Genomic DNA, 22,420 nt, shown 5'->3' with positions numbered 1-22,420 from the left:
ATAATTAAGAAACAGTGCAGAGTACTCTAGGTCAAATCAAATGCTTTGCAGTATAGTACAAGCCATTCAAAAGTCTCCAGCAGTGATCTAAAGGTAGCAATGGGTGTGAAACAGTAAGACAGAGAACACCTCTTACCCCAAAAGTAGGCCTCCGCTTCCCAAACTGGGAACTCACTACTTTCCACTCCTGCCAGAGCGCTGCCTGCCTGCTTAGCTAAACAGTCTTTGGCATCATAAGAAGTTGCATTTAACATTTATCTACTGGTTGTAACCGGTAGCTTCTTTCACTTACTAAGACCTTGGGCACGGAACCTTTACGTATCCGAAGCTGGTGAACACTGAAGCACTCAAGCACCCCTGCAACTCCTCATACCGAATTCAGCAGCAGAAAACCTGTGTGAAACTGAATGCTGCACAATCCTTCTGGTACCTTCTCTCTTAACCCTGAGGTATCTTTCCTCTAAAAGCATCCAGCTTTTCAGGTAAACTAGATTTGTCTTGTATGTATGACATTTTTATATTCTCTTCATTCAACAGCATCCTTGCGACTCCACATCGTGTTCTTTTCTTTCTAGTCGGGTTAGACCCTCTCAAGATCGCTACGCAGGAGCGCTGCTGACTGCGAAGCGAGATGCAAAACTGCAGGTCACGCAGCGCGCCGAGCCTGGCCCGAAGCGGCGAGCAGAGCGGGAAGCCCAGACAAGCCCTACTCCTCACGGGGCAGCGCTACACGCAGCGCCCGTGGTTACAAACACCGCGTCTGGCAACCACTACAGCCCCCGCCGAGTTGCTCCTCACCCATCCGAGCGCGGCACCGGTTCGGCGCCCGAGAACTAACCTCCCGCGGCAGCGGAGGCGAGCGGGCCGCCAGCCGCAGCCCCGGCGGGGGGCCGGAGCCCACCTGCGCCGCGCACCGCCGCGGGGGAAGCCGGCCGGGCGGCCCCGCGGCTCGGGGGCTGCGAGCGGCCACGCTGAGGAGCGGGGGACGGGCCGCAGGGCCCCGGCCCCCGGAGGCGGCGGCACGGCTCAGCCCGCCAGGCGCGGGCCCGCCGCAGCCCTGCCCGCCGGCGCCCTCCCGCCCCCCTCCGGAGGCTGCCGGCTCCCGTTACGTAACGGCCGGAGCACCGGTCCCGAGCCGGGAGGGGCGGCGGGGCGCTGCCACGTATCGCCCCCACCCCCGCCGCGGCCGCCGCCGCCTCCGGACCCCGCCGCCCCCCTCGCGCCGCGCCGTCCCCCCCGAGCCAGCCCCCACCGACCCACCGCGACCCGTACCGGTGAGAAGCGGGGGGAGGGGCGCGGCCGGGCCTCACCTGAGCGAAGGTGGGGGGGCGGGGGGGCGGCGGCTGACGGGGCGCGCGGGGCCGGAGGGTGAGGGGACGACAACGGCGGCGGCACCGGGCAGCGCGAGCTGCGCCCTGGCTCACCCGACCGCGCGCGCCGGCCCCGCGGCGGGTTTTATGGGCCCCCAGGCCCCGCCCACCCCGTCTGGCGCCGGCAGGGGCGGGGCGCGCGCCGCGCTACGTGAGCCCGGTCACACGGCGGCCGCCCCACCGCGCACGCGCCGCCGCCCGCCGCTCCACGTGGGCGCGCGGCCCCGGCGTCCCCCCGCCGCGCGGGCGGCCGGTGCTCGGTCACACCGGCGGGGTCCCCGCGGCAGCCCTGCCCGGGCGGGCGGCAGCGTGCTGCCCGGGAGCCGCCTCGGGGGCGCGGCGGGATCTGCCCGCTCCTCGCCCCTGCCTGCCCAGCGAACGCTCCCTCGGAGCCCCTGCCCGTTTATCTCCGGCGGGTGCTTTAATTTCCATCGATAACTTCGATTCCGCGCCAGCCTCGCACCTCCCGCTCCCCAGCTGGTGCCACTGCTGCATCCCGCAGCACCCCCGCTGCTCCGCCAGCCCTCCCCGCTGGCAGCCGGCGCTCCCGCCAGCCTGCTGCAACGGCCAGGTGAAGGTGTTTCCAGATGGACACGGTCTCTTCCCCAGGTGCGGCCGCCCCTCCTTCCAGAGCTTCCATCTAAACCAGGCTGATACCAAGGCATCGGGCAGGGCAGTACCGAAAGCTGTATCACCTGTATCACAAAGCACATCACCCCTCACCTCACCCTGGCACACAAGAGCTCTCCGTTGTTGCAGAAAAACATTAAGCCGCTCGGACGCATCTTGCCGTGACAGATCTATGCTGACTGTTCTTTGTTTTCAGGAGTTCGTAAGTAATCTATAGTTTATTTCTTCCTTGTAGTTCCAGCGATGAAGTTAGAATCGGGGACCTTCGTAAGAAATTTTTTCTTGCCTTTTAGACGTGGGCTTCAAATAAAGAATCATCCCCTTACCAGCCTAGCCAACCTGTGGTCTTCCTTCTTTGCAGACAGACAGTTGTGGCCACCCGGAGCTAGACAGCTTTCACAAGAGCAATTACAGGGTGCTGGCAAAGCTGTAACAGGGGTCAAAATCCCCTTCTAACACACATTCTTTAGCATAGTTACCTTCAACTGGCTTAAAACCACCGTATCCAGAGGAGGTACCTGGAGGCTGCAGCATGATCCAAACCCAGGATTTCTTCCATATACCTAAACTGTTCCCTCAGCTTCAACTCCCACAGCAATGCCTTTTGAAGAGCAAACGTCTCAATATCAGGTGTTATGCCCCATGTGGGGGAAGACTATGAGATATGTCGGATCTCCTGTGAGAAACAAACAACATCATTAAGTGAATGTAGTCATTTCTCATACAGATGTGGACACAGATGTGTCCACACAGCCGACTACAGCACCAGTACTGCGAGTGCTGCTGTGCCAGAGCAGGAAGGAGGCCAGATTTAGTGGAACTATCCGTCAAAAAATAAGCCTTCCTTTCCTCTCATTTTGGTTGTCTTCCAACAGAAATACAACTCCTACAACTAGCAGGAAACACTGGAATGATATCCAAGCTTCTAGCTGAGGCATCTAGTTAAAGCCCTATTATCCAAAGAGTCTGTAATATCTAGCCAGAGATTTAACAGCAGCTTCTAGAGATTTGGCAAAACCTCACACACTGTAGAGGCACTCATTTTTTCTAGCAAGATTCACTGCTTTCTCATAATCTTTTTCAATATCCAGATATTTCTGGGAAGTAAAGCAGACAGTGAAGAACAAGTTTGTCAGCATGTTTAGTAGCAGGCTTGCTTGTATTGACCAGCATGGGGATGAAGGCAAAGAAATTTCTGTAAAAGGAGCCCAGGATTTTGGCATCCACCAGTCAAATCAAGAGTTGTTCAACAATCATGGCATCATCTTGCTCCATGAATCTGTTTCTGCCCCTTACCGGGGCATTTCTGCCAGTTAGGTAGGGAGCATTTAACTCATTTTCTCCCGCCTTCCTCAATTCTGGCATAGTTGCTGATGTTCCCGTTGCATTAGAAGATTGTTTCTAAATTGCTCTGTGCTGGACTTGTGCATTATCACCTGCTGTCAAATGCTGATGGGGCTGGGCAGCTTCAAGCAGGCCTTAGCAGAGCAATTCATGTCGGCGCCTTGTTAAGAAGCACTTTCTCTAAGAACAGGTGCAATAGGAACGTGTGTTGAGAGAGAACTGGAGCAGAACAAGTGGCTTTCAGACTTTCTTTACGATTTGCAGAGCACATAGCAGAAACTCCTTTGTAACAAGCACAAGCCTGACCACATGCTTCTTTTTCTGAGCAATCCTGTAGAAGCACTGTATAGGCCTGAGCAGAGGGATGCCAAGAGAAGGGTCCATCTAAAATGAGAATGAAGCACAAGAGACCTCATAAGAACACAACTGTAACGGCTCACACCAAAGCTCCGTTTAGCCCATGCTACCTAGAGCACTGTCCCAGCCTCCAAACTTTTAACTTAGGGATTTTCTCAGGCTGACGTGGTTTATTTGGTAACCCTCAGTGGAGTTCTCTCTTAAGTATTTCTCCTCTTTTGAGCTAGAGCTGTTTTGTACCCACAACATCCTTCAGCTAGCAGTTGTGCCATCTCTTTAGCCAGGGCATGGAAAGCCACCCACCTTTGTTCACTGGGAACATAGCTCCAGCTAGTTAGATTTCATTACCCAGGTTCCTGCACAGGATGAGACAGCAAACAGTTATTGCATATCTCTTACACAGGCTGAAGCATCAGATCCTACCTCATCCTTGCAGTGGCCGTACTCCAAGTCTTTGATCCCAGTTGTTGTCCTCTTTGAACCTTTTCCAGGTCTTCCGTATCCTTTTGGAGATGACAGGCTGTGACCTACATACAGTGTTTTAAGATACAGGTGAGTCATCTTTATATCACACCAAGTTAGCTCACAGTACTGCTTAGCTTTTTAAAGTGTACTAACTTAGGTTTACCCTTTGTGAAGAGATGAAGCCTCATCTGGTTTCACGTGTTCAGCAAACGGTACTAGCCTGCTCCCAAAATGAAGTCATTACCGGCAGTCAAGGAGCTGGGTCCTATAATCCGTTATTTTGTGCAGTGCAACAAATCAGTGCCAGAGTCTGAGGATCTTGCCCATCCAAGAGCAGCAGGGAGGGGAAAAAAGACAAAAAACACACGTTACCCCTGTAAGCTGAAACGAGCAAATCCTACTGAAATCTCATTCAGATGTTAAAGGGTCTCCTCCATGCCTGTGCAAGTGTTAGGAGCATAGGATGTAAGCAGCAGTATCAAATTAGACAGTTTTCTTTCTTTCAAAATCCCCACCCTCAATATGAGAAATTGTAGGAGCCTATCATATAGATAATATACATAAGTCTAACTTTAGAGAAAAGCCAGATTGGGTTAGTTTGCATCTAAAATTTAATGATAGAGAGAAAGACTACTCATTAACCTTCTCTTTAAAGAAGTGGTTTATCATTCCTTGGGCTTTTCCTAAAAAAAGATGTATTTTTTTACCAAGAGGTTTCTTGTGGCTTAACTGTAAGTTTTCAGTGTGGGTTTGCTAGCTTTATGTATTTAAAGCAATTAACAGTTGTTTTGCAAGGGCCAGCTGTTAGCAATTCTAATGCTTGTTTCTGCTTATTGGGGGCAGCTGGAAAGACACAGAACAGAATAGCAAGAAGAAGCCAGACTACGACTATAACCATTATTAGCCTAGATTACATTTTCCAGCCACTTCTTTGGCTTGAAAAATCTTTTGCCAACTGCCAATACCAATACAAGTATTTTACAAACCCAAATTAAAGCAAAAAATGTCTTAGCAACACAGGACCAAAGATTTGCCTATTTTGCCATCTCTTCCATGTAAGAGATTACAAGTATTTGTCCCTGCTACTTGCGTCCTCCTTGCCTGCTCCTTTTGTTTGCCCTTCTTGCATGAGGAGAGTCCCAGGGATGCACTTCCTCTGTTGGCCTGTCAAAGCTCAAATTAGCAAGCAACAGGAAACTGTCAGCAGCTGTTCCCCTGCTTATGTGCTGCAGAAATATTTAATAGGGTAATGCGCAATCACACGGAGGTGTACAGGCCCTTGGAGAAGGCACAAGGAACCTCTCACAGACTGCGTGACTTCCCACCAGTCAGATCAGTCACGGAAGTGACTCTGATATCATTTTCTCTTTGCTGACTCTAATATAATTTATTGTATTATTTATATATGTATTAATTATTAGATAAATAATATAACATAATTGTCCATCTTTGCACACCATGGGGGCCAGGTATACAGGATTGGACTAATCCATGACTTTTTTTCAGCTGCATATAGCTACAGCACTGAACTGCCTTCAAAGGAGTCTTTACAAGGCAGCAGAGTACTCTGGCTTTTAACCCTTCGTGTGGGTAGGGGTGCATTTACCAAGTGACTGATTGCTTTGTGCTGAAGAAGGTTGAGAGGCTGCCCCAAGATTTGAGGTCCAAACTCCTTCCCTCTAAAACCAGCTCCTCTTGCAAGATCCATTTCTGGGAGCAGTCAGGGTCAATAAATCTGTTAGTTTGTTTTAACATCAGGGTGGATACTTCCCTTAGAGATTATATTTCAATCCTTTATCTTATTAAGGGAAGATGTGTTTTATCCATTAATCCAATTAGCCTAGTAGATTAATAAGATTGGGCTTGCTCTGTTTCAGGAAGCACACAAATAGCAGTCAGGCATAATTAAACCTAAACTTGTAAGTAACGCTGGTAACAAGAGCACCGTTTCCCTGCGTATTCTATTTATTATTTTTACAAGCTGTGCTCTCAAATTACATGACGTGCATTCTCGATTAGAATGTCTCAATTCATGACCAAAAAGCAAAAGGCTGCCCTGAAAACGTTTACTTTCGTATGTTTATAAAATTCTCTTTGTGCTAAATATAGGCAGGTAGGTTCCAGCCCAGAATAACGTTTTCAGTACTTGAGAGGAATCTGTTCAGTTATAAAAGCATGAAAATAATCTGCCATTATTCTGACATCTGCCTTGGCAAAGCACGCTTTCTGATCAGAGCTATTCACTTGCAATTTCAACTGCGGGTTTGGGTGCTTGAACACTAAAGAGCTTTGTCCTTTAGATATATACAGCTCTTGGCATATTTTCCTGTTTGGGGACATATGGTCCTTAACTTGAAGCAATGCTCTTATGTTGCTGATACAAAAAGCAGAGAAGCTTTGAAGAAAAAAAAAGGAAAACGAAAACACGAGAAAGAAAGTAACAGGAACAAACTCCTCTGCTAGGAACAGCTCAAATGACTGCAGTAGGATTGTTCCTGTGATAACTTCTGTACGGCTAAATGCGGCATGTGGATTTCGGATAGAACGAAGCAGGGGTGGGGGGAGGAAAGGGAGCGTTTACTCTCAGGCAGCTTCACTAACTCCAGAAGTTAATGGCAATCCAGAGCAGCTAGTCGGCCATCAGCCTTGCCAAGGGCTTGCGAGCAGCCTGTGCAGAACTACATTTCCCAGCGCTCCCAGTGGGGGACAGTGACTCAGATCCAGTAAGAGCTTGTGCTGTTTGTTTGCTTGTCTGAGCAGGGCTTCTGTCTGCCTGCCTGCCTGAGGTCACCGTGAGGCTGATGGCTGATCCCTGCTGCGGCAGGCAGCCCTCCTTCCGCACAGAGCACAGTAAGTGGGGAAAACGTGTGGGGGCGACAGCCCTAGACCCACCTGCTGCCAGCCCTACGGCACAGCTGAGATCCGCAGGCACGGCAGCGGACCTCGGGCCAGCCTCCTTGGATCAAGTTTTCACTGCCTCCCTCTCTGCGTTTGCAATGATCCTCTAACGGGAATCTGGCGCGGTGGTTCCTAGGAAGGAAGGGGTTATACACCTGCACGCGTTGCATTTCAGTGTTCCAGCTACAAGCCATTCCTCTTGCCCCGACGCCGGAGACACGCGTGCAAGCGCTCCTCCGTGCAGGGCTGGGTTTTCACACGCCAGGCTGTACGAGACGTGGGGGTGGAGAAGTGACGGGCATGTCGCACCACAAAACCGTTTCAGACACGATTTCTGTGACAGTCGCCGCCCTCGCACGTGTCTGCCGAGCCTGTCGGCAGCGTGCCGAGCTCCTGCTGCGGCTGAAGCGCCAAGCTGGGATGCCAATGCTCTCCAAGCAGCTTCCCCAGCAGGCTCGGCTCCCCTTTCTCCCCAGGGATCATCCTGGTGAAGACCACCCTCAGCTGAGACAGTGGGAAAGAGAGATCCGGGGCAGAGATGTCAGAAGCCGCAGAGCAAAGCCTCCACGCTGCTGGCTATAGGAGCTGTCTCCACGCACTGACAGGAGCCCCTGCTCAGGCACCACTGGGGCTCGGGAGCCATCACGGACCTTCACCAAAAGGGCGGGCTCTCAGACTCTTCTTTGGCACTGCTTACGTGACTGTAAATCTAAGCAAACGTAACTTCCTCCTTAAAGAGCTTTGAGTCCTGTGGTTGAAAAGTGAAATATTCAAAGTACTAGTTAAGGATTATGAATTGTAGTTAATTTTTGTTTCAGCTGAATGTTAGAGACGGTAGCGTTTCTGGCTGCTTTGACATCCTGAAGCCGAGTTCAAACTGCAGTCTGTGACTGCCTGAGCTGAAAATGTGGTAGGATGCTTTGGCACAAAAACTATTCATAGCTGGAGGTGATCCAATTCAGCTGCAACTGCTGTCTCTCATCTAACTCGGGGAATTCTCTTCCGCAGCTGATATTTTGTCTTTCATTCTCTTCTGGCATCAGTGCCTTTCCCACAGATCTACTGTGTGCTGCAATAGGATGTTCAGTTGGATCAAGGCCATTACAACTGTGCAGGGAACAAACAAAAAAGCAGCAACCTTCACTGCTCTTTTCCCCAGGGATACAGAAATTTGGGACAGGAGCATTTAATCTAGTCATAGGCATTTCTGTAAGACCTGTGCACGCTCACAGATGGAAACAAACTGACGTATCTCTAAATAGACTTAGAAATTGCCTGAAACTGGGTATTATGTGTGACTGGAGGCTAAGACTAAAACAGCAACTTCAGAAAGCAAATGCCTGCATTCTGCAGGCTCTGCAAGTGGGAGATCGCTGGTAGCAGTGGGTTACTGCACCTTTTAAATCAAACTTAACTTTTTAGGGCCGCTGCATTATATTCTGTGCTTCTCTTTTTAGGCAGAGAGAGCTTTCCGTAGCTGTTGGTTATGGCTGCGATTCATCAAGCAGTGTCTAGAAGAGCTTCTTTTCTGGTCTGCAGGTTACATTCTACCTATGTTAGAAAAATGAGGTAAGTTCTCATCTGATCCTTGTGTGCAGTGACAATACCAGAGTTTGGTGCTTTTGTGTCCACTGTCACAAGTAGCCCTACCAAAATCTAACCCAGGGGTTAATCTGTTAACAGTTCAGCAATAACACGTAATTCTGTGTGAGCTCTGTAAATTGTAAGTCAAAATCTCCACTCCCCTCACTACTGGTAAGAACTGGTTTTCTCAGGCTGAAACTCTGTTAATGAATGCCTATGGTTGCTGTCCTGGCTGAAGATCTCTTAATATACAAGGCAGACTTGAAGTGATGGTGCTCACCTTGTTTAAAATAATACGTCAAACAGTCTGAAAGAAGCACATCCTGACACCCTTTTTCCAGTGATTGCTTTTCCTAACTCAGGCCCTGGCCAGCTGGCCCCTAAGGCTTCAGCTTGGTCTTTACTCCTGATGTCAGTGTGACACAGAACGTACCCTGCAGTAACGCATGTAAGCCTGATGGGAAGCATATTCAACATCTGAAGTTCAGTAGCCTTGCCAAACAGGACTTGGACCCATCCAGACTGGGGGAATAAAAGGGAAGATCCAAGTTTTCCTGCACATAAATGATCATGTCTATAAAGCAGACCTCTTGGATTAAGAGACTGGGTTACTGATCTTCTCAGATGTCCAAGACTTGAGGCTACTTGTGTAGTAGTAAGAAGTGCAATATTTTCTGCCATACGGCACCTTCACTAGAGGCTACAGCCCACCAAAGAATAGACTCAGCTGTCAAAAACTCTAGAAGCATGTGGAATACATAAAATCTGTACTGTCCATTCAGTCCCCCTGCTCTGCACAAAATAAATGTGTCCGAATAAGCGTAACACAGGTAATCTCAACACAATCTTGATTTTATCTTCCCAATTATTTTCTCACTTCAGATACTTAAATGAGCTAAAGGAAGATGATAGCCTTTGTAGACAAGCCCAGACCTCGGGAACTTTCTGCCTCTTTCACAATCTCTCCCCCTTCCTGCAGAAAGTTGGGAAGAAGTACTTGGTACCACAGATCAGTGCAGCAGGTAAGCAGGTGTCCAGAAGGAAACACCTCCTGCATCACACAGATGAAATGATACAGAGTCATCTGCAATAAGCAGCCCCTTACATGGGGGTTGAAAAATCTATCAAGCTGTGCAGGAACATTCTGCTATATGTAGCACTCCATTTGTTAACAACCAAAGACTATTTAGAGTTAGAACCTTGACATGCCAATACAAGCTCATGCTCTTCATACACATATGGTATCAACATATATCTGATCTGTTTTGAGATGATCAGGTTTAAACATTTGGGACCATGCCTTTTGAAGAGAAAGAGCTGGCAGGAAAACAAGCAAGGACTAACTGACAAAGGTTATTTGGCGTAACACAGGAAAAGTTTTCTTTGAGAGAAAGGTATTGTCTGGTGTAGGACAGAAACAGAATGGACAGCTGCTTCCCAGCTGCTTTCCAAGCATTACATTTGCATCTTGAGCAAAAGTCAAAACTTCCAACAGCTTGGAGGAAAGCCAGACTTTTGGTCTCCATCCAGGTGGGACCACTTATCCACTTGTCTGGTCCCCTCTCTCACCTGAACACGCTGCCCTGAGCCAAAATTGTGTGTGCCTTGAAGATCCAGAGAGAGCATCGCAGCTACGTGAATTTGCTTTCACCTCAGCTTTTTCTTCCCCTTTCTCCTTCTGCTTAGAGATGAAAAGGATCCTGGAGATATTCAAAGAGACGGAACAGTGGATAGAGAAGTCGGTGCTGATCGGTTGTTCAGACGAGCACACACCACACTTTGCCTTGGAATTAGGTTGGGATGACCCCTCTCCCATCTGTGTCAGCATCATGTTTGATGCACTGAGATGAAGATGCTGCCTAGGCAGCATCCCTGGCCCTTGCCGGGTGAACATTTGCTACCAAAAAGGACTCGGCTGAGTCTCTGTAGGAGCTGTTGTGAGCATGGTGGGTCAGAGGCACAGAACTGCACTGCTGTTCCTGTGCATGTGTTAGTAAAGGTGGGCTGTTGGCAAGTCACTTAATATTTGGGAATACTAGCGCTGATGTGGTATCACTTCCCCGGGAACTTCCAGAAATTGCATACTGGAACAATGGAGGGCATAAAGTTGGGATCACAACTGCAATTTATGAGATCAAAGCTTTTGTTGTTGGTTTTTCTTTTTTTTAAACAGGAGCCTTAGAGAAATCGGTCATTGAGTCTGAACTTAAGGGATCATTTACTGACTTACGGAAGGCTCTCTTCGTGGTGGATGAGAAGGACTCTCCTTTGCTGGCTTCGGTACTGCATAGGATTTTTCTGCTTTAAGGAGCTGCAATTTTAAACAGCAATCCTTCTCCTTGTCTCCCGTATTGTTTTATCGTTTAATGTGTATTGTGGAAGTACCTGCTGTACACTTTCAGTGACGTAGGTACAAACACACTACAAATTAACAGCAGTTTACCAAAATCTGCAATCCCAAAAGCAAGCTACAACAGAAAAAGAAACAGAAAAGTGGCTTAAAAATGACCACCGTGATTAGCTGTTTAGCGTCAACCTGCTGTATGTCCAGCGTGAAACATACTGATCTTATCAGTAGCCACAGCAATCCCAGTTTGTTCTCAGCTTAACAATTATCAGGCACTTGTTTTCTGTATTCTTCTAGGCAAACTGAATTTCATGAACGAACTTACAGATCTTCTCCCAGACCTGCTTTTTTAAAACTACTCACTTGTAAGCTGTTATTCTGCCAATGCCCTAACACTTAGAAGCCCTAAGAAAAGACCTGTGTGTGAAAATCTGCTCCCCTGACTCATACACAGAAATAGCTTTTGTTTCTTTTCCTGTTCTGTAATGTTTTGGTGCTTGGGCTATTTTTCAAGAAGGTGTTCAGGGCTGAAGACTCCTTAGAAAAGTTCAGTTTCCATTACTCCTCCCACAATATCCCAACAAAGAACAACTCTTCCCCACCTCCCCCAAACATGCTGCAATTTGGATGCTAAAGCAAGAAGCATGAAACATCAACTGCAGAATGTGCCGTTTTTCAAAGCAGTGCCCATAGTTCATTTACCTTTCTGAGGCTTCCGAACATAGTCAGAGTTTGTCCACGTGACTGCAAGCTGGGGAGAAGACAGCAAAGTGTTATTCAGGGAGACTGCTCTGAATCATCTCTTTGCCCCAGCTGTAAGTAGGGTTTGTGTTTGTCCCTTGCTGTTCGCAGGCCCAGGCCCTTCTCCGGTGGCACGCTTCCCACCAGTACTGCAGCAAAAGCGGGCAGCCCACTCAGAAAAACGTAGCTGGCAGCAAGCGTGTCTGCCATGCCAGCGGAGTAATTTACTATCCACAGGTGAGCACCTGGGCAGCAAAGGTAAGCAACACAGGGTCCCTGTGGCAACAAGCCAATGCTGCTGGGTCACGTGGAGGGGAACCTGTAGCAGGCAGCAGCAGTGCTTTGCATGTAGCTGGGTAATTTTTCTTTAGTGTTCATCCAGTGACCTTCCACTGGCTGGGAAAAGCAACAATTTGCATTCACTTGTTTGGTCTGAATTTCTTGCTTTGCTTTTTGATGCATTTGCTAGATGTCTCCAGTGGTTGTGACCCTGGTGTCTGACGGGAGCCGGTGCCTCCTTGCACGACAGCCCTCGTTTCCCCAGGGGATGTACAGTGCTTTGTCAGGCTTCTGTGACATGGGTAAGGTGGGCTCTCATTTAGCGCAGTGGCCTCAGACATGCAGGGTGGGGGGAGGGGCAGAATGGAGGGACATCAACCAAATGCCTGTTCACAGAGAAGGACGGACACAGGTGATACCAGGGAAAAACATAATGGATCTAAATAGATCGGTGTTCCTATTCAGAGTTCAAAATAGCTGTATTTAGCTGCAGTGAATGGGAATTATGGGTGTGTATCAGTTGCTCTAGTCCCTGATGGTAAGTACAAGTGTGAGGCTCCCCAGGTTAGAAGCCTGGATAGCTTTTTAGCCTGTCTAGAAGAAAAACTACAGGCCTCTTGTTACAGGAGGGAGAATGGCTTAAAAAGGGAAACGATGAAGAGAGGCAGCACTGTTCTGTCCACCAGCTGTGTATAGACAAAGCCAACAATGTCTCTGATGCCTCTGTTTAACAGAGGTAAGCACTGTTGATGAATTTCGTTGAGCATCTTGTTGACAGGTGTTTCCAGGTCAGCACAGTCAGACCTCCTGTGTGTGCAGTCAGGGCTGGAACGCCTCAGAAATGAGTGTGCCTACATTTTCTTTGCCACGGTTTGCTGCCCTGAGGCCAGGCCGTCCTCACCTAACTCTGGTTGCCTCTAGGTGAAAACGTGGAGGAGACTGTCCGTCGAGAGGTGGCAGAAGAGGTGGGCCTGGAGGTGGAGTCACTCCAATACTCAGCTTCTCAGCATTGGCCCTTTCCCAGCAGCTGCTTAATGATAGCTTGTCACGCATTGGTGAGACCACAGCAGGCTGAGGTGAGCAGACTCGGGTTCCCCTGAGGTATTTCACTGCCTGCCTTATGTAGCAAAACCTCTTTCAGTCCACAGACTTAAATTTGGAGACAACAGATCCTCTCTAAGTGCAGCTTGCCATTGGCTTTCTCTACAAGTGAGGAACAAACTTCAAAATAATCTGTTGCAACGTACCAGATTTTGCACAGGTTACTATATACAAGCCCAGAACACAACGCCCCTGTGTTTTTTCCTCTGACTTTTTCAGAGGAGGTACTCTAGTATTAATATCATATCTGACACAGAACATGCAGATTCTGCCATGTTAATTACTATGCTCAGTCACTGCTACTTTGCAGGCCAATGCCACGATGGAACAGGGCTACCTGATTTGTGGCTTCCTTAAGGAAAGCAAGACGACAAAGCACAGGTGGATAGTAATGGCCTCTGCTGTACTGGCATCAGCACTTCTTTCAGGCACGGATAAAGCACTCTGGGTATTCTAGCATAGGATCTTTGTGGGTGCGAGTACAAGAAAGGTACCACTGCCCACATTTACATCTGATTTAAGGAACTGATACTCCCTGAATTCTTTCCAGATCAGTATGAACAGCCTGGAACTAGAGGAAGCCCGTTGGTTTGGCCTGGAAGAAATCGTGGAGTGTCTCAAGAGAGCGCCCGGATCTTCAAAGCAAGACAACGGTAGCTTTTTACCCTGGTTCCCTCCCAAACAGGCCATTGCTCACCAGCTGATTTGTGAGTGGGTTAAGCAGCAGACTTCCCAGCCAGCTTAGGCATGACGTTGAGCCTGCGATTCTACCAGAACTACAAGAGCTTGATACAAAAGCTCCCAAAGTTACTGAACGCGAAGTCTGTGTAACAGCGAGGACAGCACCAGACTGATGGCAGTCTTACACTCAGACACATAGATTTACGTAGCCATTTCTAAACTGATCATCCTCAGACAATTCCATGTATGGTGGATCACCTTTAAGATCCCAAGACTTGCAGTAAATGTACAGTAAAATTCTTGGTTCCAAAGTTCAAACGTACTGTGACCAGCTGCTGCTGTTGCCCAGGAAGCAACAGAACCGTGAACCACTGGCATTTATATCCCATTTTCCTCCATTTTATCCAGCTTGGGTAGGTATCAAACACTTTTTCCAGAAAAAAAAAATAAAGGGACAGTGGCACCTTACAGCATTCATGTCTATATGGATCTAGAAGAACTATCAAAAAACCAGAAGAAAAGCCACTGCCTGTATGCTTGCCCCTTCTTCTGTTTCCCTTCCCATTCAATCTTCCAGTTTCATATAAAACATACTATTTCTTCCGCAAATGTTAAATGGGTTTCTACTTTATGGATATATCAAGTATCTCTAGAGGCATTCTTCCCACCAGTAAGCAGTGTTACTTCCAAGGAAGAGAGAACAGAGCTATCTGGTGGTAGAGAGTGGAAGAACAAAACTTACATATAAGCATATTAGAAGAACGCACATAATGCAAAGGTGAGAGGAACTGCTGCAAGAAAGCTCCGCACTTCCAACGAGAAAAAACCTGAAAGGCACAACGCCCCTTACACTGTGCCGAAGTTTGTGGCTTGCCTAGACAGCTGGTCTCATTTTACTGATAAAATAACACCACTTCTCTGGAGGGAGAGAGACAAAGAGACAGGCTGGGCAAGGAAAGCTTAGTGAAAGAGACAGATTGAAGTATGTTTGATCTGCTGCTGATGCAGGCCAACAGTCCTTTCTGCCTGTTTGATAAGAGTTCAAATGCCAAGATTGCAAAGCCATCAGTACAGAAACCTGAAGGGGGAACGGGAATGTGTCACTGACCGCCACCATTAGGATTCATTGCAGGTGAAAGACCTTTTGAGCAATGGTAAAAATACTGTGTCATGACACCTGAGCAGTAAGTAAAAAAGGTGACTTTCTCACACTATTGAGACGCGTCTTGTTTCCCCAGGTTAATTTTACTTTAGGAGGTTGGGAGGGGATTCTTTCAGGCCATGGTGGCACGTACAAACACCTATCCCACCCTAAATTTCAGTCAATAAACCCTGTATGTTTCATATTTATGAACTCCATCTGTCAGTCATCCTAGTAAGAATGTACCCTGGTACAGCCAAGGACATTGCTTCCTCCGCTCCAGCCCAGCCAGACACACCACAGGAGCCCACACACCACTCAGCTGCAACACTCCTGCATCCAGTTTCCTTTGAAACATGTCTCACTGTCTCTCTTCATAGTAGTTCCTCCTGCTTTCTCTCTCACCACACCATTTTACTTCCCCAGCATTTATCACGTCTTCTCTCATCTCTGGAATCTGTCATTTTCATTTTCAGCCTCGCTCCTTTCTTCCCCTTCTCTGCAGCAGAAGATTCAGGGAATCTACCCACCACTTCTCATCCTCCTCCTTCCTTCCCAGCTCACCCTGACGTAGTTCATTAATGTGCCCCAAGCTTACTTCCAGCGTACAACATCCAGCTCCATGTACCTAGTACTTTTTGATACCCACACAGGATCTGTTCTCCCAGTGGCAGAAAAAGGACTAAGAAGTAAAAGCAGCAAAAAGTACCTGTGAGCGAAAGGAGGAATGGCTGTGTGTCTTCTGCAGCAATCTGAGCTTTCTGTGTTTCGGTTTTGTGCTTTTACAGTACGTATCTGCAGTGTGCGTCTTTGTCAAGCCAGCTGCAGTGCGATCAGATTCAACATCACAGAAAATTCACCTGTGTTTGGGGAACACTGTGTTACTCTGCTTATCAAATTATGGTTTTTAACGTCAACGTGCAGGCTATTGTTGAGCTCTCACTGAAGGAGAGCAAGTACTGACTGAGACCAGGTCCTTCTGAACTGTCCCTTCTACACCACTGATACAGACCGGTCTTGGTACGCTGTCCCTTTGGGGTGGGGGACAGAAGTGGCCACCACAGAGGAAGGCAGGGTGGTCACAGGAGGTGCGATAGTTACTGCTGCCCCCTTGCTGGATGCTGGTGGGCCACACACTGCCCAGGCTGAAGCTGCTAGATGCCCACAGAATTCAGGGCAACTCTAAAAGATCTGCAGCCTGTCTAATACTCAGTCTATACCAGGCTTTATCAGATTTCATCAGTTACTGCCTGTTTTCTACAAGAAGTATGTTAGAGGAAAAGCAAAGCTATTTTATCATTTATTTGCTTCTGTGATTCACCTTTTAAAACACAGTTTTAAATGTCTGCATATTCCTTGTAATTATCAGTAAGAAAAAAGTCTTCTCAATTTAATCCTTTTTTTTTTTTTTTTTTGGTAGAGCAAGAACAACTACAAGGCAATATTCTCATCACATCTTTTGAAAAGCCTTAAATTTTAAACTGTTTTACAAAATTGTTAATCCATACCCTTTTGACTTAGGTATGAAACAATAGTGGTGGCCTCTGTTCCTGGTGTTAAACCAGGAATGACTACAGGCAATACACATGTATGAACAGAGCAGAAAAACAAGGCGAGAAAGACATAGTTCTCACTTGCATTTGCCTCAGAAATCTGGCTGAAGCCTTAGTAATACTGCAGACAAGACAGAACATGCTCCCTAAAGGCAGGTGACCTGGAAAAAGAAACAGGCAATTCCTGACAGATGCTTCAACAAAACACAGAAGGCTTTCCATGTAAAAGATACAGGCAGGCAAAAGGGACAAAGCAACATACTTGTCTCAAGAACACACCCCTTAAATGAATCCTCTCTGGGGACACTTACTTGTATAAATCACCGAGACTGCACTGCTTTCAGAGACTGCAAGGGCTTGGGATTTGCAGCAAGACCTAGCAGTGAAAAGCAGTCAGCCTGTGGCATTACAACCCAGTTGTTTACAGGTATGACCAGTCTACATACATGGGCAGCTATAATATACTAACGTTCACCTGATGAATTTGAAATAGCTTTTGAGAAAGCAATGCAGGCAGGTTCAGAACAGCATTCCACCTACCTACCAAAAGCAGCAGGGGATAAAAGTTATGTTTACCTTCAACATGTACCAACAGAGGATTAAAGTAACTGAACCACATGACACAACTATCTCTGACTGAGGGAGCTCAGAAAAATCTCACCTGGAAATGGTGTGGATTGAGAATTCACTTACCCCATGCTCTCCCATCACCTTGGGTGCTCTGCGGCTGCATGGAAAGGTCACGTTTTCCTACCCAAAGGGGTATTCATCCATTATGAATGGCAAAAAGTCTGACTTCAGCATTACAGGTCAAGGAGGAACCTCTTACATCAAGAAATTACTTCACCTTAAAACACGCTCTGAGACACGGTGGACACATGCCAAATCTGATGTTTAGCCTGAAGACCCTGAACACTTAACAGAACACCCTGACAACATGACTGTGTTAAATCAGGTTATCATTCTACAGGTAACCATGAGCAGTTCAACTCTGTCAGCTGCAAGAGACAGGTTGTCAGAACAACCTGTAATTACACAAATACAGTTCCTGTGCTTCAGTCTGAAGCACTGCTGAAATGAATTCAGCAGCCGCAGCCTTCAGCTCCCGTTTAAAACTCGTTCACTTTTCAACTTCACAACAGATGGCAAGCAGCTGTGTAAGGGAAAAAAATACTGCCAAATTTGTGCAACAATGCATACACCTGGGAATGACAGAGCACCACCAAAACTACTGCTGTTTAAAAAAAAAAAAAAAAAAAGCTCAGGATGCCAATGCGGATATTGTGTGACCTGCACTTTCTTTAAGACCCATCAGTGGTATTTTGTAGGCAGTCAGGTGCACTCACTCAGTGACGTCCAGATTCATCGTTACATGGAGAAACTGAAGCTGGCATCAGCTGTCACAAACATGAGAAACACCGCAGCAGCAGAAACACAAAGCTGCCCCAGCTCCCTCACAGGCAGAGCAGTATTGGCACAGAAACAGAAAATGCTGATACAACATCCCTCTCCACTGGTCCCTGTGCTCAACTATATGTAGCATCTTTTTATACACTGTTCTCCACAAAACCTCACATCTAAAGAAAATACAGATACAGAGAGAAACAGCAGAAGTTAGGAGGCAAGGCAGAGATTTTTCAATAAGATTTGAAGTGATTGGGGGAAAAGAGTGATACACAGTAAGGTCATTCTAATAGCCAGAAATGCAAAGGCAGCCCTATCTCTATTCGTGGAAATGTTGTAAAGGCACTGAGAAGATTTACTAGTATATGAATAGAAGAACAACGAGGTTTGCCATAGGGGCAGAAACAAATTCACATGTTGCTTTTATTAATAACTCTAAGAATCTCAACAAGATCTTTTAAAGAATGGGAAGCTGAAAATTCATAAACGATAAGGTGGATAATGCAGTTAGGGTGCTAAATAAACGTGTGTTGGATTAAGGCAAGAGGAGCTATGCAGCTTTACCTATGAAACTCTGCTGATTTAACAAATACTGCAAAACCAAACAGACACCACACAAAATTCAGTAACTGCGATCTATCTGAACAACAAAAACCTGGAAAGTTTTTATCAGTGAAAGACAATACATCTACAATTACAAGAGATACACAGTAATGATTTGAGGAAATATGATAATTAAATATGGCTCCTGTTATTATGCAGGATGCAGAATGCCTAGATTAAACTAGATCGTATCCCAACACTATATGGCCTTATAACTGCAGATAAGGTTAATAATGCTCACCAATTAAAAAAAAAAAGTCTAGTCTTAACTAATTTAGATTAATATCACTGCAGTCATTGGATATCATTACTACTTTTCCCCACCAAATTATAAAGTCTTTACTGGAAATATCTCACTTTGTGCCTCCTACCTGCAACAGTGGTCAAGTCACCTACATGTCTTTTTCTGAATAAACTGAGCTTTACTTTCATGTTAGCATTGATCTTCACTTCCCATTCTTGTATGCTTGAAAAATTGTGAATATCCATCTCGGAGTGTTGACCCACTTAAGTACAGGTTGTACTCCAAACAGCAATCCACGCTTTACAGAGGAGTAACACACAATGGGACATTCTTCTGCTTCAGTTAATCAATTCTTCACTAGTTTTGCACCAGAAACCTTTAAGTTGTTCATGACACCCTTTTCCATGACACTGTACTGCACAAGACAGTTTCCCAGCTTGGAAACACAGCCAGCACGTATTCCTATATCTGACTGTTGTTTCTATCTTATTTCCACAGGACAAGTCGTTACTCTAAGAATTCAAACACAAAATAAACTGAATCACAACATCAATCTCGGTTCTGTGCCCTGAGAGCACAGTTTTGCTGTTGAATTAATTATCTACTTTTGGCACCTGGAATTCATAATAGGATACCTTCTCTATCCTCAGGAAGTGGTAATCAGGTTCCTCAGCTGTTGGCTGAGGAACACACTTGATGCACATCAGCTAAGCTTCACACCCCTGACTTCATATTCTTGAGCAATTCATTTTTTTCAATAACTCTGTATTCTGCTGTTTAAGCTGAGAACTCCAACTGCCCTCCATGGTAATACTTTCTTAGGGGAATAAACAAAGTTGGAAAAAGAAATAAATTTCCATCTTAGACCTGCCAGAACAGATGCTCTTGTGTTCCATTCCAAAGACACAGATTGCAAGAGGCAGGGCAGCTGTTGCTGCAGCTTTTGCAGCATCCCAGGGGATCCCTGAGGTGGTACAAAGGGCCTGCCCTGGCTCCTGCTGCTATTAAAAACAAAATCCAGTTTCTCATGAGTTGGGTAAGTAGCTGCAGCAGGAGCTGTGCAAACATTCATTATAAAAATGCTTTTCTGCCACTGCAACTAACACATGCCCTGGAGATAACCGTCAGTCCTGTACTGCAGTGTTAGACAGGAAAGGCTGGAGGCAAGCACCACGCAGGGAAGGTGATCTTTCATGGCAGCAGGGCCAGCTGACATCCACTTACACAGCAAGGATGCTGAAACTGGTTTATTTGCAGGAGTCTGACATAAGCACAGGGATTAGTATCACTGACACCAAACTGCACTTGAACAGAGCTAGCTGTAGTTAAATACCATTCCTTGTGAGCAACACCTCCTCCCCGCTGACCAGAAAGGAGTTAGACTCACAGTGGAAACATTGCTAGCCTCTGGGCTGCACACTTCTGCACATCCTTCACTAACACACCAGAAAAAAAAGGTCCTCTTCCTTAGGCTCCTCGCTATTCCATAAAGCTTATTGGTGGAAGGAGTGGCAACAGCTAAACTGCCCAGGTGTTTAGAAAAGTTTTAACAAGTCAAAGGTCTCTGCTGTCCTCTGTGATTAGTTTTGATCTCCTCTCTCAAGATGAAAGAGCCACTGTTTGTTTTCTTGCTTGAAACATACCAGTAAACAACTATGCCATTCACAACTGGGACTTCAGGGGTCAAGCCACAAACAAGAAAACTACATTTCTGGAAAGGGTCAGAAGTTCTAGGATGAACAAGGGCTGTACAAAAGGCAGATGCTCAAGTGAGCGAAGTGAATAAATTATGTTGGAATGCAGTTCTAGTTAAACTAATTTAAAATATAATGGAAACTTTGATAGCAATCCGTTGAAAGGGAACCACACTACACTTGTCTTCCCTAATTAATTCCATCAGGCTTCCTTCACTAAAAATACTCTTTCAAAATTAAAAGCAGAAATGCCTCATATGTTACTTCAAAGCAGCAGAAGAGGCAGCATGGAAATGCTTATTCTTCGATGGGAAATTCTCTTGTGAGCAATTTCAATCTTGAAGGTCTCCACTGTGAAGCTGCTAAACAAATGTAAATAGTTGGAATAAGTACAACCCCACAGAAATAACAGTCCAATTGATGGAAAAGATTATCCAAGAAGCCAGATCAGCTGAAGTTCTTCCAAAAGAGCAGCTTTGTTCTGAACATTAGCTTAGAAGTTTTCTTCACATACTAGATTAGAAGAGTCCTTTGATCTATTTTGACCTTTTGTATAGTACAGGCCACAAGAGAGTTTAAACGTGATCATGTTCTTGCAACTGAATTATTTTTTAAAGTATCTAAACCTGATCTAACTACTCATCAATGGATAATTTTATGTAGCTTCAGCATTAATTACCTTCCCTGTTAAAACATAAACCCTTTCTAAGGCCCAGGTACATGTGTTTTCCACTACTAACTGCTAGTTATCCTTGTCTGCTAGATTCAGAAACTCCTGCTACCCCAACTGCTCTGGCGCAGATTTGTTAAACTCAATCTCATTCCACCTCTCCTCTCTGCAGTACAAACTCCTTCAACTTTAGTGGCATCTCTATAGTTCCTAATTCTTGTTGTCTGCCTCTAATCCCTGTCCAACTTGCCAGTACTCTCCCTAAACTGTTGACAAAGTAACTTACATGACACTGATGGAGGACAAATGTGGAAGTAGCATAGCCATCATACCTTTCAACCACATTCATTCCATGCATTTGTGTACAAAATCTCCAACATTTATGATGCCTTACTGGAGCATTTTACCAGATATTTGTCATTTGCAAAAACAAAAACAAATCTGGAAAACCAAACCCCCCCACAAGCATAGATCAGTAGGGAAGCCAGAAAGCAAGCATTCACTGTACCTCACCAAGGTCTCATTAATTTCAATGAAACTACGCCAATGGGACTTTCAAAGAATTTTCTATGCATTGGTCAGACTCAGTCGGCATGGCAATCAGATACCGAAGGGCATCATTCGGTAAGTGTCCAAGTCCTGCGTGGAAACAACTTTTGCTACATTCTGCTTTGTCAGTTAAAACAACGCTGCCACTTAACATGCAAAACAATTAAAGGCTTCAACTAAATTGACTCTAAACCTTAAGACTAATAATAATAGCCTCAATAATAAATAATAATAATATAATTCAGTCCATTAAAAGCAATTAGGTATGCCTTCAGGATCAATCAGGCTCTTGTATCATTGAACACTTTTTCTGAATATGTTTAAAAAAAGAACCAACAAAACCCAAAAACTCAACCAATGAGCTTCTCTTCTACCAGTTAAGACACTTGATTCATTGTCGTGTGAAAGAAAAAAAATAAAGACTTGTAGAAACCTATTCAGAATTGACAGAACTGTGCTCCTGCTGTCTGTAAATCAAGAATTTCTGCATATTTTGTTTCAAATTTATCTTGTTACAACTAAGTCTTCATATCTAGAATAGATTTTTCATTCTATGTGAAAGCAACATGCTGAACACCTTCTAGCTACATTTTCACTGGAAACCAAACCAAAACTCTTCAGACTGGGATCATATACAGCTACTGCTGGCACGATACCAACATTTGGCAATAACGGAACTCAAAAATGCCCGATTATGAAAATGCTTCCGATACTGCCCTCAGGAAGTTATGCATACCTTAAAAGAAAAAACCCAACAAAACTTTG

General features: G+C 46.0%; 2 protein-coding genes and 1 long non-coding RNA gene across 9 annotated transcripts in view; 1 reads left to right on the top strand and 2 right to left on the bottom strand.

Annotated features, from left to right (window-relative positions):
* P4HA1 (prolyl 4-hydroxylase subunit alpha 1) overlaps positions 1-1,463 on the bottom strand; it is a 38,923-nt gene extending 37,460 nt beyond the window's left edge. For all 6 annotated transcript variants that reach the window (XM_055721525.1, XM_055721527.1, XM_055721530.1 and 3 more), the window contains exon 1: positions 1,311-1,463. The gene's annotated coding sequence lies outside the window, so the exon portion shown is untranslated. The remainder of the gene's footprint in view (positions 1-1,310) is intronic.
* Positions 1,464-1,670: 207 nt separating this feature from the next.
* On the bottom strand, positions 1,671-11,841 carry LOC129736895 (uncharacterized). 2 transcript variants are annotated; one of them, XR_008734053.1, is made up of 4 exons: positions 11,698-11,841; positions 4,330-4,484; positions 4,125-4,228; positions 1,671-3,728 (listed from the first exon to the last, which is right to left on the bottom strand). It is a non-coding gene; the product is annotated as an uncharacterized LOC129736895 (long non-coding RNA). The 2 variants fall into 2 exon arrangements; XR_008734052.1 differs by lacking the exon at positions 11,698-11,841 and adding an exon at positions 7,059-8,513.
* NUDT13 (nudix hydrolase 13) lies at positions 6,647-15,008 on the top strand. The gene is made up of 9 exons (XM_005433528.4): positions 6,647-7,016; positions 8,522-8,633; positions 9,531-9,670; positions 10,335-10,442; positions 10,822-10,928; positions 11,848-11,973; positions 12,206-12,317; positions 12,937-13,091; positions 13,667-15,008. Exons 2-9 carry the CDS (start codon positions 8,551-8,553, stop codon positions 13,859-13,861), a joined length of 1,026 nt encoding a protein of 341 aa, XP_005433585.1. The 5' UTR covers positions 6,647-7,016; positions 8,522-8,550; the 3' UTR covers positions 13,862-15,008.
* The last annotated feature ends 7,412 nt before the right edge of the window (positions 15,009-22,420 follow it).

This window comes from Falco cherrug, chromosome 9 (assembly GCF_023634085.1).
Source record: "Falco cherrug isolate bFalChe1 chromosome 9, bFalChe1.pri, whole genome shotgun sequence".
Taxonomy (NCBI): domain Eukaryota; kingdom Metazoa; phylum Chordata; class Aves; order Falconiformes; family Falconidae; genus Falco; species Falco cherrug.
This window is presented reverse-complemented; position numbering and strand designations above follow the sequence as displayed.